Source organism: Bombus pyrosoma, linkage group LG2 (assembly GCF_014825855.1).
Source record: "Bombus pyrosoma isolate SC7728 linkage group LG2, ASM1482585v1, whole genome shotgun sequence".
In the NCBI taxonomy this organism is placed as follows: Eukaryota; Metazoa; Arthropoda; class Insecta; order Hymenoptera; family Apidae; genus Bombus; species Bombus pyrosoma.
In genome coordinates this window covers 5,471,828-5,490,196 of record NC_057771.1, presented here as the reverse complement: position 1 = coordinate 5,490,196, position 18,369 = coordinate 5,471,828, and the positions used below count along the sequence as shown (strand labels likewise).

The following is an 18,369-nucleotide window of genomic DNA, read 5'->3' as shown; positions in this document are numbered from 1 at the left end:
ACTATCTATATACGTGGTTTGTAAAAATAATAAAAAATTTTAGAAAATATATAGGATGACACCACTGAAGTATTAGTGCAACGAACGAACCCTAAGTTTACATGGTAACCATAGAATCTAGCCGAGCTAATATAAGAATTTAAAAGCTAATAATTAGTATTATTAAATGGATGAACTTCGATTATATGTCCGGCAGATAATTCACAAGATATCGTAACTTTTTTCGCGATGACTCAGAGAATCACATTGCCCATTGAAACAGCGACACAGGCAGTTGTCCGAAACATTTCGTGATTCAGTATATACGAAAACCTTGAGGATTTGGAAGCAAGAACGGGTTTACTTTGAATCGAAAGTACGTTGACGCTTTCGTTTGGTGGCAGCACTGATCGAGGAAGTCGTTAAACCTTCCAATGCTACATCTATCGGCGATAAGTGGAAGCAATATCCGATCTGTGCATTACAGTAGCTCTCTCGCTTCGTAGAGCGACACTTCGTCATTTTCGCATCCGTGCGAAATCCCGAACGAACGAGCGGAGCGAGCCGCGTCGCCATCTTTAGGAACGGTACCGACTATCTCCGCTATCGCCGCCTGCTTCGCTTTGAGAGCTTAAAATCAGTCCGCGACTATAGTAAAAGAATTCGTGTGTTTAGTGCGATAGCGCGTACTTTGTTTTCTATCGCGAGAAGATGCGATACACGTTTGTTCGCGATGTTCATTTAATACGTCCGAGTCAAAGTTTGTGGTGTGCGTGTCGTGTAAGTTGAGCAGACGACGTTTCGCAAGCGTTCCGAGGGTTGAGAGCGATCGAAACCGACGTCATTCTCTCGTTCCGTTCGACCCTTGTTTCAAACTGTCGTTCTCGAGTTGCGATTTAGCCACTCGGTACTATTACTGTGAGAACCGACTAGTGTTTAGTGTTTTGATTTGTCAAACGAGTGGGACGAGAACACGTCAAAGAAAGTTGCTGCGGTGTACGAGAGTACGGCGACAAGTTAAGGCAGAAATAAAGAGAGAAGGATAAGAAAGGAAAGACTGAGACAGCTCTAGTAGACGACGAGAACGACGGGCTAGTACAATTGACAGGAAAGATGGCGCAAGGTGCGGACGAGGATTAATGCTGACCCATTTTTCCGCGCGAAATCGCTCGGTCTCACTTTGTCATACAATTAAGGGACCACAAAGGTTCGTAGCGAGTGCGAGAAGTCGTACGGTTGTTATTAAGTGAATCGAACACTGGCGAAAAAAGGGAAGGATAGTCCGCCATCGGTAGGAGTGTATCCATCGTGCAGTGCGCGCGTGTGCCCTGTTCTTGCGTAAGTGTGAGTGCTCTCTCGGACGTCTATAGGTCTCGTAGGGCCAGCATTGACAAGTATCGGATAGAAACATTGGGAATCGTCGGTGACGATAGGAGAGAGTACGCGGATAGTGGAGGAAAGTAGTAGAAGGTAGTAACAATTTTGAAGAGAGCGGAGATTGGCAGGGCCGTGGTAGGCTCGACTACGGAAGAGGGCAAACGAAAACGAAAACGAAGACGCGGTCTTCTGGAACTTCTCGAGCTGTGTAGAGCCCTGGCAGGCTCGTGTACGAGCGCGGCTGCTAAGATGGGCAACAATGCCGCGACTGCAAACAAAAAGGTTGACGCTGCCGAGAGCGTCAAGGAGTTTCTTGACAAGGCGAAGAAAGAGTTCGAGGACAAATGGAAAAGAAACCCTACAAATACTGCTGCCCTTGACGATTTTGAACGAATCAAGACACTGGGCACCGGTTCGTTCGGCCGTGTGATGATAGTGCAACACAAGCCGACCGGAGAGTACTATGCCATGAAAATACTCGACAAGCAGAAGGTCGTGAAACTTAAGCAAGTGGAACACACGCTTAACGAAAAGAGGATACTGCAGGCGATTAGCTTCCCGTTCCTGGTTTCATTACGGTTTCACTTCAAGGATAACTCTTATCTTTACATGGTCCTCGAATATGTCCCAGGAGGGGAAATGTTTAGCCATCTACGAAAGGTTGGTCGCTTCTCGGAACCACACTCGCGCTTTTACGCGGCGCAAATCGTATTAGCGTTCGAGTACCTTCACTACCTCGACTTAATCTATAGGGACCTCAAGCCGGAGAATCTGTTGATCGATTCACAGGGCTATCTGAAAGTCACGGATTTCGGCTTTGCCAAAAGGGTACAGGGTAGAACATGGACCTTATGTGGCACGCCGGAATATCTCGCGCCCGAAATAATTCTCAGCAAAGGATACAACAAAGCTGTAGACTGGTGGGCGCTCGGTGTCCTCGTCTACGAGATGGCTGCCGGTTATCCACCATTTTTCGCTGATCAACCAATCCAAATCTACGAGAAAATCGTGAGCGGAAAGCCACGATTTCCCTCGCACTTTGGATCCGATCTGAAAGACTTACTACGTAATTTGCTGCAAGTCGATCTTACCAAGAGGTACGGTAATCTGAAGGCCGGTGTAAACGATATCAAGGGTCACAAGTGGTTCGCCAGTACCGATTGGATAGCCGTCTTCCAAAAGAAAATCGAGGCCCCGTTCATACCGAAATGCAAAGGGCCGGGAGACACGAGCAATTTCGACGACTACGAGGAGGAGACGCTGAGGATTTCGTTGACGGAGAAGTGTGCCAAGGAATTCGCCGAATTTTGAATTCCCGCATTGATTCAAGATGGTCACACGTATCGCGTATACATTCATACACGATGGTTCGTCGCTCGCTGCTCGCTTTTCTTCGGGCGAGGAATATAGATGAAGTAAGAGAGCGGGAGGATGGGAGCGAGTAGTGTAAACGAGAGAATGTATTACATGTATGCAAGATAGAAAGAAAGCGTATACAGGTGTGTGCGTGCGCGTGTATGATTCTGTGCGTTTGCGGGCACGCTCGATGCAATAGTTTTATAGAGGAAGGAAGGAAGGAAGGAAGGTGGCTTAGTAGAGCGGAGAAAGGGAAAGGAAGCTAAGAAGGACGAGCACGTAACAAGCTGATGGCAGATTTTGCGCTTTATTTTGTGATCGTGGACTTCTGAGGAGAGCGGAAACGGAAAGAGTATACGAAGGAAACACGGTAATCGGCGTCGTTGAACGTATCGAGATTGACAGAAATAAAAGAGATATAATATATTGGATGAAATTACGATATATTGCATACACAGATATCATATATAAACACACACATACACATACGCGTACGCGTGTGCTCACACTCATAGTCACTGTCACCACTACGACTTTTTACAAGAGAAACATCTTTTTTTTTTTTCAGCCAAGTAACTGACATTATTGACGTATGAGAATGACGATATATATATATATATGTATTTATCTATTTATTATATATAAATATATATATATATATGTATATATTTACACGTATATGTGTGTGTTCCCTAAGATGGCTTTATTATCCGGATTACTAGAGGCGGCGTGTGTAAAGATTGCTCTCGATAAGTACTATTAATATCGGAAAACGTGGTTTTGCCGGGATTATTTTGTACATACATCTATCTGTCCCTGTAATCTTTATGAATGTTCCCCGATCCCCTTTTACACCACGCCCCTCTACTCCATCGTCCTGCCTCTTTTACCGCATACAAAGTTTATAAAAAGGGACTTGACGGGAGAAAATGGATATAAAATACACCAACAATTAATTGTCATGTCGTGCATTGTTGTCTATCTGTCTACGAGCATTTTTCTCTTCATTCTCGTTGGGAGAAAAGTTTTCGCCACGATACGAACCGTATTTATAATAGCTAGTCGTCACACGATTATTTTGCTGAAGTAATATATTTATATGACTCGTTTTTCATCGATCGAGAAGGGGGAGAACGAGAGGGCGGGGGAGAACAGGGGAGAGAGAGAGAGAGAGAGAGAAAGGTAGACCTTTATTATAGCATATTATGAATCTTATTAAAAGAAAAAAAAAAATGAAAAAATACTCGTTATATACTGGCTACAGATGCTCGTTGTTGAATTATATTGTACCTTGCATAAATGATACAGGAAAAACAGGAACGAAGAGACGAAAGGGAGAGGGAGGGAGAGAGAGAAAGAAAGACAGAGAGAGAGAGAGAGAGAGAAAGAAAGACAGAGAGAAAGAGAGAGAGAGAGAGAGAAAGAGCGAGAAAGTGAGAGTATTTGTGAAAATGCGATCGACGGGAGTACGAGCAAAATATAAGGATTCATTTTTGGAACGTTTTTAATAGAGGACCACCGGCGTTCGTACATAGATACGTTATAAGAGTATTCGTATATAATTATATCGCCTTAAGTTGCTGTATGCAAAAAAAGCAACGTTATCTTTTATATAGAGCTGCACTTTTAGCACGAAATGTAAACGTATGGACAATCCTGTATTTGTGCAAGAGGAAAGAGAAACGAACGATGCACACGCGCGAAATGGCCAAAGGAAATTGCGCGTGTTACGTACACGTGGAGTGAAAATTTCATTGAACGGGATACAGAAGCGTGTTGAAACATAATCGCGAGAAGACTGTCCAAAAGGAAAAGAAAAAAAAAAAAAAATAAAACGAACGACGAAACCAGGGACAAAAACAAACGAAGGAATGTAAACGAAGGAGAACAAAGGGACACGATAACGAAACGAAGAACAGCAGCAGTAGCAATGACAGCGAGAGTATTATCGCTGAAAGACGCGTTCGTTAATTTTTTTTTTTTTTTTTCTTTCTTTCTTTCTTTAATCCATTAAAACCACCTCCTTTCGAGATGGAGCATATGGGATACTTTACGGCGTCGTATCTCGGCGGTAATGAAATTCAATGACCAGTTAACATAAGGAACGCGAGAATCAGAGAATCACCAACACCAACGAGCCCTGAGCGTCGACGATTGGACACGCGTCGATCGTATAATGAGAATCGATTTTACAATGAAACACGCACGAGAAGGTCCGCCACACGCGTAGCTTCGTTCCAAGCCACACACATACACACACACACACATAGACACACACAGTGCGCGTATGTACAGACATTACGAAACTTTCTGCGAATGGTTTCGCCGTGACATAAGATTGTCACTTCTGATCCGAATTCAAAGGGCTGTTCGATTATTACGCGATAAGAAAAGTTATAAGGTTGATCAGGTTGGCACGAAGTAATTTAAATTACGGGGACGTCGTATCCATCCGATTTCGGCGAATTGGTCAAGGCTTTAGTTAATCAGCTAACCGTTGTTACGTATATGTAATAAGAAAAGGATAGAGAATGCGAAACATTCGTATAAATCTGTGGCCCACGTTGCGGTAACATCGAGTATACGATTACTGCGGTTTCCAGTTTCCTCTAGCTTCGTCCAGTTTCGTTCTCTTTGCAAACGAGACGAAACTTAACGATCAAAGTTGCAACTGAGCAAAAACAGGTAGAACGGGGGGGAGTAAGGGAAACGTAACGGGTAACAAGTCAAATTATAACGAGGCTTACTTTTCCGCGTGCTTTGAACGTGCTCGTATCTGAATATTCTCGATAAGAGTTATATATATATATATATGTATATAATACATATGTACATATATATGTATATGTATATAACGTAAAAGATACGTGTCCGTTTTCGAATAGAGTTTCTTTCAACAAGAATGTAATTAACAACCATACGTATTCGTTTTTCTAAATCGAACGAGCTGGTTTATCGATCGACGTTATCGATCCACGAAAAAACTGACGTTTAAAGATCGCGGTTTGGAAAACGCGAAATCTTCTCTCTCTCTATTGTGGTAAACGAGCGCGTCATAGCAACGCGCGAGTACAAAGAACTGGACAGAGAAAAGAATGTACGTTCTTTTTTTTGTCGCGTTGCTGACTTTTAGGATGTATATTCCTTCCCTACCTTGAGCATACACGTGTACAATTGTTCGCTCGCGTATGCTGCAGCGTTGAATAAATAAAAACAAGAATAGGCTTGGTTCGAACAAAGTAGCACGGAAGTTGTTGGCAAGGAATTGCGCGATCGAGACAGGTTATGCTTTCAAATCGTCCAATTTTGGCTGGTATTCTGTCCGCATATACACACACACACATACACACACATGTATACAATGAAACGTTGATCGCGGCGACACGACTATACCACCAGTATCGCGATTAGCTTGTCGTTTATTCCTGTTCTTCGATATTTGTAATTTGCAGAGTCGTTAGATCGCTGGTTTCGCTTCTAACGCGTATCGAATTCGTCTTTTTTCTGCATTTTACAAAAACCGTTTCTCTCGATATGTATTCAGAAAGAAAGGTGAACCTATGGCTCGGTAAAGTTGTTTGAATGGCACAAATTCATTTCGCTCGGTATTCTAATCTCCAAGTTGGAGCAAATCGCCATGATTCGCGTTGGAACTTTGCTCGTAAAAGTTCCGCGTTATCTCACCTATGCGCATATATAGCTATAGTCGAACGCTGTAAATTTAGCGCACATTGAATCGCTCGATACACTGCGAGTCATACGAGCAGGATCAGATCTATCAATTTTTAGAGCAATTGCTTTTATATTTTATCGATCTTAGCTCGAGGATGTTTGCTCGTACGTTTCTCCGGTTCGGTAAGGACGGCACGCTGTGAAAGGTTCTTAATCGATCGTGGCACCTCTATAAATCGGATAATCTTACGCGTACGAACGAGTTTCATACTACGCTTCTTGTCACGGACCTCTGTATCCGATTGATTGTTCGTAACTGTCCTAGGACAACTACGAGGCAATCGTCTAAGCTTTATCGCCATAACGTGAGGATTTGAGCAGATAAGGCCTCTTTCACCGTCGCGTATTATTTTCTGCGTTGTAACTTCTCTACGAATGGTCGTAGATCACGGCATCTTAATGTAGCGTTAATGCATTCGAACAATATTTATTTTCGGCGAATAATAACCGTCGAGTCGTATCTGTGCAATAAAAGTTACACGGGATAGTCTCATTGTATTTTGAAAATCTCGAAGAACGCGTACGATCGTCGAGTGTACAAAGATCCTTTTGTAAATATTAGTTGTAAGCGATCGTTTAAAGCCACGTTATACCGCTATGTTTATCGTAGTTTTGCCGCGTTAAGCGATTCTTTCTGGTTAAGTCGATTCTCAATTACGTATCGCACTCGTCAACCTTATCCATTTCCACTTTTTCTTCTTCCACTCGACGTGCAATACGTGCCGCTATCGCTCTATTCGTAAATAGACGGTCCCTTGCTCCTCTGAATAATCGTTTCGCGATCGTTGACCCACGTGTGTCGATAAAATTTTAAACAATCACACGTGTAAATACTTACGTAATCGTATGAAAAGTATCCTCGTTCAAGTTCATATCGTAAGTGGTAAATTGCCTGCGTTACAGACGCATACATTCCGGCAATAACACTTTGTTCCGCTTTGTGTTTAGTACTTTACGTTTGCCTTTTGTCTGCTATCTCTTTGCACGATTGTACCCGTCGATGAACGCAAGCATCTATTTTACAACTCGTTATTAACCACTAAGCAATCCTGTTTTCTTCTCTCTTCTGTAAAGTCACTTAATCGACGATAGAGAGGATAATTTGGCAAATAAGAGAGTATAACTCTACTTATAAAAGCTCGAATGTACAGAGATGTTTTAACGTCTGCGAGTTTCAGACCACTCCGTAGCCGAAAAGAAACGAAAAACGAAAAGAAGATGAATTGAAGAAAGAGATAGAAGAGGTGGCGCGTATTATTTCGTATAAATGAAACAACATTGTGCGCAATGATTTTTATGTTACTTTATTTCATATAATTCGTTACATATTTTTTTATTCCTTCTTATATCGATCGAGATCTAATTTGATTTTCCTGGAACAGGGGAACGTTTTTTCCCACAGTTTCGATAATCATGTAATCGAAAGATTGTTTTCTAATTATACGTTTTTCAAAGCTGTTTACTTCTGTTACGTTACATCGTATTATTGTTTAATTTAAGATTGAAAATCAATTATATCCGGTGTCACTTGCTGTTATTAAGCGTGGCTTGTAAGCGGTCTTAAACTTCTGACTGATAGTACATGCGTATCGATGGTTACTTTCCGTCTGTTACCCGTATGCTCTCGAATTGGAATTAATTATTTATTGAACGTAAATCAAGTGCAATTCCGCTCATGGAAAGCGGTCAATTGCGTTATTTTATTGTTTCATCCATTGTCATGTAACGGTTTGCCTTCGGTGCCCATTAAAATATCGTTGCACAGAGAACAGAACAGTCGCAACGTTTTTGCTTGCAGCTAAGATTCTGCGCAGGAAGTGAATCGGATCGAACAAGACGACTTATCTAATCGCCGCTTTAAATATCTCGAGTGAATTTCTTGAAATTCATAACGATCGGAATCGTGGCAGTTCGTTTTTGGATACGTTTCTATACGTATCTATGATCGTAGCGTTCTCGGTGGCCTGGCTTATAACTCGGTATAATGTAATCGGTACGATTAGCATTGGATAATTTTATGTCTTAGTCTTCGATTGGTATCGCTGGGTCGTAGATGATTCACAGCGAGGTGGATTAATTTTAGGATACTTTATCTTAATTTGTATTTTGTATTTTACGCGATAAAGATAGTCAGCGATCGAACCAGCGTCGATCGATGATCAAAGTATGATACAAATTGGAACGAAATGTCCTACAATTTTGTATAAATGTCAGGCTAACGTGGCCATTTCTCATGCGATGGTTTCGGTCGAGGGTTAAAATACCTCGTGATCGCTCGAAAATAACAAACGGATATTTTCAAATAATTTCATTTCCCAGCAAATTAATTCCGAGAGTAGGTTCCTCTTTGCTATGTGTGTTATTTTACGAACGTTCGTCTTCTGATATAATGTTACTTTGTTGTGGTTGTTTCTTCGGAAAGGCAATATCCGAATCACCGTGGTAAACGGATTTCGGATATTCACGGTGACTTTGCATCTCAAAAATAGCAAGCCAACGTCTTTATAACCGGTAGCGCAGTGTCCTATGGGTATCCAAAATTAAAACAAGGTTTGACCTGTTTCATCGATCTGTTTTTACGTTAGAATATTCAAGCGCCGCAGCAATTATTATTATTTTCTCGAAATCCTATCTCATATTCAACATGGCCCGGTCGAATAAAGACCCTTATCAATTTTTCTCTATACGATTTATACACCGTGTTAATGAGCAAAGGGATCAGCTTATCCGCGTCAGTTAGTATCTTCGAAGCTATTTGTTTTTACATAGAATAGGGAAGGATTTCGATGTTTAAGTATATGAAATAACGTTCGAATCGAGGCATAAGGAAAATTTGACAGAGCACGTGTCAGTGAAATATTTATAAATGTAAAAATACCTACCGATCAACTGTTCACCGATACTTTTGTATTTTTATATTTCACCATAACGGTAGTATTGGTAAAAGCAAATCTCTTTGAAGAGCTTGGGGCAATATTGGCATGAAATATCAGGTTTGGTGGAGACGGTGCAGTTTCGAATTAATAAATTCAATATTCATGAAACGAACACACACACACACACACAAACACACACACACATACACACACACTCTCTCTCTCTTAGCCGACACATTGGTTCTTGCCTCTTCGTGTAACAGACAAACTGTTGCGACGTTTTAATAAGAGAATCAACGAAGAAGGAAGGGGGATATAGAGGTTAAGAGAGTACTCGATAATATTGAACTGCTACGATAGAACGTCGGCGAATATATATGGACTTGGAAATTTTCCCATCATCGTAGTTTTATCAACTAGCGAACTCAACGGTAATTGATATTACCTTTGTCGTTTCTTCGAAAATCGATGTGTTTGTCTTGCGCTCTATAGCTTGTTAAATCCACCGAATAATAACTGCTGCAATAGTAATTTATATATACGAGATATTAGCACGCGTCTATCTGCGTATCTTTTGCCAGTCTTTAAAATTCCAACTTTCTTACCGTTTATCCTTTATAGTTTATTCCTTACGTAATACGATAGGAGGATATCTTCCTTTGCGTCGTTACGTGTTCTATCGATTTGTATTTTGTATCGACGATAATTATGTCAAAATATTTCTACGAGGAGAGATACGACGATGATCCTCGAAGGTTACTTGTTCTGCTCGTAAGAGTCGCTATCAGAAACGCTTAACGTTCATATTTTTATATGAAACATCGACGTTGCGAGATTGTTGCGCGCACAAGTGAAGTTCGATAAAGTAGTCGAGTAAATTCCGTTATAATATGCAAACTGATTCTACGTAGAACGAAGAAGCATTGCTGTTTGGAAGGGGAAAAAGAAAAAAAGGGAGAAGCCCAGAGGGGAAGGCAACGAAAGAGAACGATGATCTTGAAGAGCGAAGCGTGTACCACATGTGGTACATCTACGACAAACCACGCTCGTAAACGTTACGATTGGGCTATTAACGATCGATTTGGTTCGAGACAAGGCGAACGTGGCAGTAGTTACGCGGCGGTTGTGCCATTCTTCGGAAATAACTTGCAGTGTATAAAGATTTCTTTAAAATCACGTGCTCGCAGATTATTTTCATATGGAGCTTTGTAAACCGTGCGCGGTATTGATTTATCGATCAAAATTCCGTTTCGTATTTATTGCTGTAATATCCGTTTTACATTAACGGCGATGTCTGGTCGATTCTTTGTTTGCATATTGTAATTTTAGATAGGGAACACGTAATCACGTTTTTTCCTAATCAGCGTAGGGAACATTCTTACGAATTCTGCAGAGTTCGCGATAGATCGTTGCTGCTCGCCTAGTGGAACACGGTCGGACGGAATACGTAAAACTGCGCGGGTAATTCGTATCGATTTTTTGAAATCGCAAAATCACGCTCGAGTTGTTCGATCGGCATTGAGAATTCCGTTCGGCTGTCCGATCAGCTTAAATTTGTGAAATTCAACAAGTCGTTTAAAAAAAAGTTGTCCGATGTTACGCCAAGTTTTTTATTAGCGACCAACGTCGAGTATTTTATAATTGTTCGAAGTAAAACGTTCGATTGTTCGTAGCATAGAAATTCTGATCGGAAGACGAAGAGCGAAGTTGTGGAATGAAACGCTTTGAAAGAAGCCAGCTTTAACTAAATGCGTTCTTTCTTTTTTTCCCCTCTTTTTTCTTCTCTTCTTTTCAGATCTTCAATTTTCCTGCCCCGCGTTTCCAACGATTTACGCGTCTCTTTGTCGCTTAATATCGAAAGTTGTTCATCGTTCGTTGGTATTCTGGTATTTTATTTTGTCTTTGGCGGCCGATTGCCGCGATATTGCGTCACAGGGAATCGTAATGTGATACAAAGAATCGCAGAAATACGCTTGTACCATTTATACTTCTCGCGTATAATTGCAGGCTGCTTTGTTCCAAAGCGAACGCGTCGTTTTGCCTCTTTCGTTTCTCGGTACTCATCGTCGGATAGATGATGGAAATCAAGGAATTCGAAGGCAATGGTGGTGTCTAGCGTGGCAATTACGATCGATGAAATGAAAACTCAGAGGCCTAAATTGCTCTCGTGGAGTGCGGTTCTATTTGATTCGACTCTGATAAAAAGGTTTCGTCTCTTTTCGGTTGTTTCGCCTGCGACGCGAAACTCATTCTGCGTTGTAACGGATAGCGATTGCCGCGTCACGGTTATGCTTCGTTCGTTGGAGTATTCACAGTGCACGTCGTAACGCACAGTACGTCTCGATAGGTCTGTAATTGCGGGATCAAAGGAAATTAAAATTACGTCGGATCTTGAATTTACTTTGCTACTTGACGAAACATCGAACCCTCTTCTCTATTAAAATCTTTATTCATCATCATTTAGAGAATTTCTCTTCTACGTTCGTTCGTTTTACCGGATTAGATCGGAAATTCTGCCGATGTAATTCCGCCTTAATGAAAATAGATTTGTAAATAAAAGTCTATGGACGTTCTTCTATCGTTGAAAATCTATTAAAGTTGCTCGATTCGTAGAAATCTATAGCGCGTTCACGCGTTCCAGAGAGATAGATAGAGGGGAAAAGGCGGCGAAACTTTCGCATCGATACGATCCGTCGCTCATCTTCGATCTCTTGAAATTGAAATTCGTAAGAGTTTCCGAGCTCCAACTAATTTTACCGTATGCAATTCGAAACTACGTTATTTCCTTTTATCCCGGGAATTACGCGATGAAATCCACTTTCCACCGACCCAGGCAATACCGTTGCGAGTGTAGGGTCGTGTCTCTTTTATATCAAGTACAAGATTATTTGATCCGGCTTGAGAAGTAATTCCGACTTATTCGATCAGCGAGGTTATCAAGCGCGCAAAGAAGGACTATCCGTAGTAAATTAATCGTCGGTCCTCTCAGCCGACGTTCCTCATCTGTGGCTGTGCTCACGATAGTGTTTCTGCTTCTCGGATGTTATCGTCGCTCGTCTTGATATGTAGATAGTCGCTATCGACGCTTTCGACGCGAATAAACCGCGTTATCTCACGCTGATACCAGTGACGCTCGTTAGCGAGCGAGGCTCCGATCCGCTTCCTAGTTGCACAAGGGTTACGCGTACCAGGTTATTTACGTTGCGCGTCTCCCGGTTTATGGGACCAAACGTCCCCGTGACATTCTCGCCGACATCTCGAGGAACCGCAATTTTCCACACGCACGGCCAACAAACTTCGTCTCCTTGCTGGCTCGTAGTTTCGTTCGTCAGACTGAAATTCGTCAAACTGAAAATCCGTTAACCGGCGTCGGAAGTGTCGGCTTCGTCGAGGTGGCAGTTTCCGCCCTTGGCCAAGTTCATTCTTCTCGTTGACATTTTGTCTATCGAACGGACAAGCGTCGAAGCTGACCACGCGACGATGCAACCAGCCTGAAAGAAGAGATTGCGTCGTAAGTTCCGATCGAATCGGATTCCAGTTATCGTCGATTGAACGCGATCGGCATCGACGCAACGTCGAGAAGGTTTCAAAAGTTGTGAAAAAGTTTAAGTTCCAAGAGTTCCGCCGGAACTCGGGGGTTGCGTGTGATCAGCGAGTGATGTTGCACCGTTTCTTGTGAATCTTAGGAGGATATCGGCCAGGTGTCTCTTAGAACGGAAACTCTTCTTTCGGTAAGCTCTGTGTCAATTGGTAGCGCGTTCGAAGAAGCTTCTTCGTATCGCGTGTCCTGGTCCGTTTCATCGACATTCCCCGTTTCTCATTGACCGTGTGAAACACGGAGATGACGGTTGAAACATCGACAGTTGGTTCCATCCGCGCGTGTCGGGCGTTTCGTTGATCGATGAATCACGCGACTCCTAGTTTTGGAAACACGTACACCATCGCGTGCGATAACGCGCTAAATCGACACTCGATCGATACAGAGAGAACGACGTTTTTTCCACGACCGTTATAAACATTAGGCAACCAACGACCAAAACGAACGTCGCATACAAGTTGATAAAGTGGTGGGATACGACGGTGAAACATCGGCGTTCTGAATGAGATGACACGGTTACCGTTGAATCTGAACACAGCTTTAGAAATGTTCCTCTGTCCGATGTGTGACGTAGAAAACTAGAATCCAAGTACGTAAGATTTTCACGGGATTTTCACGCGTTTGTGCGTCGTAGCAATATGGACCTCTTTTTTCTTCGTCCACAGGAATTCCCTTGGCGAATAGTTTGATCTGCTTCCTTAGTTCTTATCGCGATTGGGATTTTCGAAGGAATTGCATTCGTGAATTCCAAGTAGTCTGATCTATAGTTGCGCGTTTCTTTTCTTCTTGCTCTACGAAAGCATCTGCTTCGCAGGATTTATCACCGAGTTTCGCTCGTTTTCGAGTTATTGCGTCTTTAAAGATCCACTTTGTACGCGTTTCATCCTCGTAATAAACGATAGAATACGACGTAGCAAGTAGAATCTGAAAACATTTAATTCTTAAATGTACAAATGTATTCTGATTTAATCGGATACGTATTAGTTGCGTCGATATCCGTAAATACGACTTTAAACGACGGCGTCTGCGTTTCAATTCGCCAGTTTCTTCGATTCCGTTCTATTCCTATCGCTGCTTATCGCGCGTTTATTTAGCTCGTCGTTGTCTGATTGCGTAATAGATAAGCGTACGTGGTGTTGGCTATCGTAGAACATTTACGGGCGAACTTGCAAACACCAGGAAATCCTATCATTTTTCTTGGAAATAATATTTGGTTGGTCGATTGGTAATTATCGCGCGATGTAATACGCGTGTAATTATATTCGGAAAATATTCAGTCGCGTTTCTTTTTCGCCGATTTTTCGTAAACTCGCGCAAACGGGACAAAACCAATCAGTTTTGAGGATTGCCTGACAATTTTTGCCAGAGCAAGATCTAAGACAGCTATTTGCTTTCGTTTCTCGTTCTAGATACGTGTAAATATTTTTCTACCTGCCGGTCGATTAAACGGAACACGATCTTCGACTCTTCTGACTTTTATCGACGCACGTGTGTTGCCGTCGCAGATATCGCGGGAACGCGCTACCGTTAACGACCTCGTAAGATGTAACGATTTTCGATCGCGCGACCAGATAAGATTACGTTCGAGCAAGAAGCGTGCGAGGAACTGTTTTGATTGCGAATATTCGACGACGCAATTGTAACGGCGTTCTCCATCCGTCGAATACTTCATTGACGTATCGCGTGATATTAGTATGGCGATGTAAGTGGAACAGCGAGGACGGTGTTCTATCGGAAGGAAGGCGACTTCGATTCAAAGCCAAGTGCATAGTTTCGTTGGAACGTAGTTCTCGACGTGTTCGATCGGCGACGGAAGAACGATATCGCGAGTACGACGGTCCCCTTCTCTTTCTCTCGTTTCCATCGTCTCTACCATCAGCCCCGATATTCCTAACGATCGAGAAGTCGAGCTAACAAAGTCGAATTATTTCCCGCTGTTTGCCGTTCGTCCAGGATCTCGGCATTTGAATTTGCTGTCTGTGGAGAATAACGTATCGCGTTTAGGCGTCTCGTTAAATCAGGCAAAGGAACCGTTGAAGCGAATGCATGACATTTTATATTTTGTATGTGGCGTTCTTGTTAGAGAAATAACGACGGACACTTTGTAAAGCAAAAGCGACAAACGTCAACTCGACGTTGGTCAACGAAATGACGCGTCGTCGTATTGAGGAAACTTTTTTTCTTTTTTCTCAGAAACAGACATATCCGATTTCTGTTATTTTCGAACGCCACGGCTAGCTTTCGACACGTGTCATCGGATAACGTTTACGACGGCGAATTAACGAAACTTTGGTAACGTCAGTTGGCCAATTTTTTTTCCCCATGATTTATGCGTTCTGTCGCGGAGTACGCTTATGTTCGCCAGTACGTGTTTCGTGTTGTCGCGTTTGCTGTGTATAAGACAAAGTGAGCGTTTTTATCCGCGAAATAAAAGTAGGTGGGAGCCTTTTATGCTCGTACATAGGCAAAGTAGTCAGCCTTGGTGAAGTTCGTTGATTTTCCGTACGCAATGTCTCGACCTCTGAAGGCTACCTGCGTTCGTTAGGCGTTCGTTCAGCCGCCCGCAGAATTTTTTTGTCGTCGCCAACGAACGAAGCCGTTTCGCCGGCCTTCGTCGATCTTCCCTTCCAAATGCGGAGACGAGGAAGGGCAGCCCGTTCGACGCGGTTCATATTTCTCGTCGACGTCTTTGTTCTTCTGCGTGGAATGTGAAAGTAGAACGCGAAAGCGATCGGAATTTTATCGTTTTGTCGAATCGTCGTTGCGATATTCACGTTTACCTCCAATAATTAGTCGTTGTTAAGTTTGAGTTTTCTATGACTTGATCCTCTTTTTACTTACCACGAGACGTTCGCGCCGTTTCCTTAAATACGATCTTTCGTACGTATTTTAAGAAGAGATACGAATACGTCGTGAAAAATACATTTTTCAATTTATCTTCGACATTTTACTCGTAGTATCGTTTACACTCTCGTTACTTATACCAACTTACCTATATTAGCTTCAATTACCTCTTCGTCTGCAGTCAAACCTAATTCAACCGATACCCCTAATTCCCATTTTAAATTAGAACGATCAAAGCGTTGCTCAGTATTATGTTTCCTTTCGATATACGGTGGCTAGGAAAAGTATTCGCGCATCCGAACCAGGCCATCTTTTAATTACGCTTTGCGTTTTATTTATTCGTATAATACGAGATCTTCTCGATCGTACGAACGTACTACTAAATTCTAGCAAATTCAATAAATATAAGATGTCGATAAGATCGATATAATAAGTATCACGATAGATTCGACGATACGCGCGAATATCTTTCCTCAGCCGCTGCATATTTGAAACTTTTTCTAGTAATATTCACGGCGAATGATTTTGTACGAAACTAGAAGTAACATAAGCGTTTAAGATACGACATTTATAGTACCATGTATACTTAACAAGTTGGCCGAGTCTCTTTCAGACGACACTGCTAAATGGATTAATACGTGGAATATGCTGAAAACGCATTAGAACGGGAAATTGTTATCGAAGTTGCGACTGGAATTAAAATTATCCTTCGTCCCAGAGCACGATTATCCAGCTATAGTTGGTCGGTAGAAATAGATTTCCCGATCTAACGTCTCGATCCGAAGTCGGAGCGTTAACTGTGTGCTTTAACTCGAGCAATAGCTACGATGTGCCGTCGTTAGTCTCTATAATTTTATGCATCGACCTCGTGTCTGGCCTCCAGATGCGACACTCGATAGCGAACGAACATTGTAATTATTCGATATTAGCCCTGCCGCGTTCCAGTATCGACACTTTGCAGTTTCTCGAGTCGTTTAACGATAAATCAATTACACCACGAGCCTCAAACGTTGGAACATGTAACGCCTCTTCGTGAACCCTGACACGGTTCGTTTCTTACGTTCCGCTTTTGTTAATTAATGCTCTTTACGTACAGATAATTTTTTTACGCGAAATCTTTCCGAAATAATTTCGAGAAATCGAAGATCGCCCGATTGAAAGCTGTGCGATAATCGCGTTCGTACAGTTCGCTGGCTATTAGTTCGATGAACGTACATGTACTTAAATGCTTCGACTTTGCGAGGCTGTGTGCTCGAAGCGAACCCAAATGATTCATCGAGGCCCGCCTCCAAGTTGTACTTCACCATGGCGCATGTATTTAGAATTCCTACTAAAATATGTACACACCACGACGCGTTCGTACGATTTCGTTGCGAGAGAATATAACGTTTCGTTGCTTCGTATTTATCACTCGCGATCGGATCGGATCGAGTGAAACTTATCGGCGAGGATCGCGGCGAGAAAAATTTAGAGCAAAGAACGGATAATTTTTTTGTCTCTTTGTCTCGGAGACGAGGATAGATTGATTCTCCTTAGCCCGAATATTTCTTAAATGGCTTAATCTCTCGTTAGGCCGACGATCGAAGGTTCGAACGAATCCACGTGCGATACAAAATTTTACGGGCTTAATTTTACGGACTACGGTGTACGCGTGGATCGTCGATTTATCAAGTTTTCTTTCCAAAGACTCGTATTCTTTTATACGATATCGAGATTTCTATAGCGATCGGAGATAGATCGTATCTGGTCAGTCTGGACATTGTCGTTTGGGCGGGTGTGTTCGATTAAACTTGCTGGTTAATTTCTATTTTAGTTGAACGGAATTGGTAAACGAAAGACAGGAAAATCGATCGATAGCTTCTTGTCTGTCCGATATCAAATTTAACAAATTCGTTGCGAACGTTCGGGTTTCGTTCGAACTTTGTCAAGTTCCTTCCAAGTTCTAGATCTGCTAGCCAAATATAAGACGAGATAAGAAATTTCCAAGTTGCTTGTTGCATCGCAGTGGCATTAAAAACTCGTCCTTTTATTTATATTTTCCCTCGTTGTCCTTTAGGGTGACTCGTCTCTTTCCTGCGAATGACACGTAACTGGAAACGTCGCGTACAAAGACAATCGAGACTCTCGGGGAAACCTGATGGAACCTCGTTCTCGACGAGAATCCTAATATATATCACACACACACACACACACACACACATATATATATACACATATATATAAAACGTAGATTTAATTCAGTTCGTCGAAGCGGAGAAGTAATCGTCGTTCGATTTTTCATCTGAATTTTCTCCGGATCTTCTTTGTTTGGAAAGGGAAGAACGATCTGGTTGTTCTCGATAGACGGTTTCGGTTTAACGCGTACAATATTTTTAGCCATTTGTTCGACGGAGTCCTTACGAGTTCGTTCTACGTCGTCGACGTTTCAACTCTTAATTAGCGTTAGGTAACTACGTTTTCGCTAGCTGATACGTGGAATACTTGTAACGTTAACTTATCGAATCTCGCGTCGAGTTACGTACGTAATTACGTGCGTTGAAAAATACGTAAATAGATAGAAGAAGTGGTTGGTGAGATCGATTTAGACCAAACATAACGTTTATCGGT

The 18,369-nt window shown here is 42.2% G+C and overlaps 1 protein-coding gene across 1 annotated transcript in view; it reads left to right on the top strand.

Moving 5' to 3' along the window:
- Window positions 1-446: 446 nt before the first annotated feature.
- Window positions 447-18,369, top strand: part of LOC122577014 (cAMP-dependent protein kinase catalytic subunit 1) — a 31,497-nt gene continuing 13,574 nt past the window's right edge. Inside the window, exon 1 of the mRNA XM_043748036.1 lies at window positions 447-18,369. This exon is cut by the window's right edge and continues 13,574 nt beyond it. Within this exon, the coding sequence (XP_043603971.1) occupies window positions 1,606-2,667 (1,062 nt within the window). The 5' untranslated portion in view covers window positions 447-1,605 and the 3' untranslated portion in view covers window positions 2,668-18,369.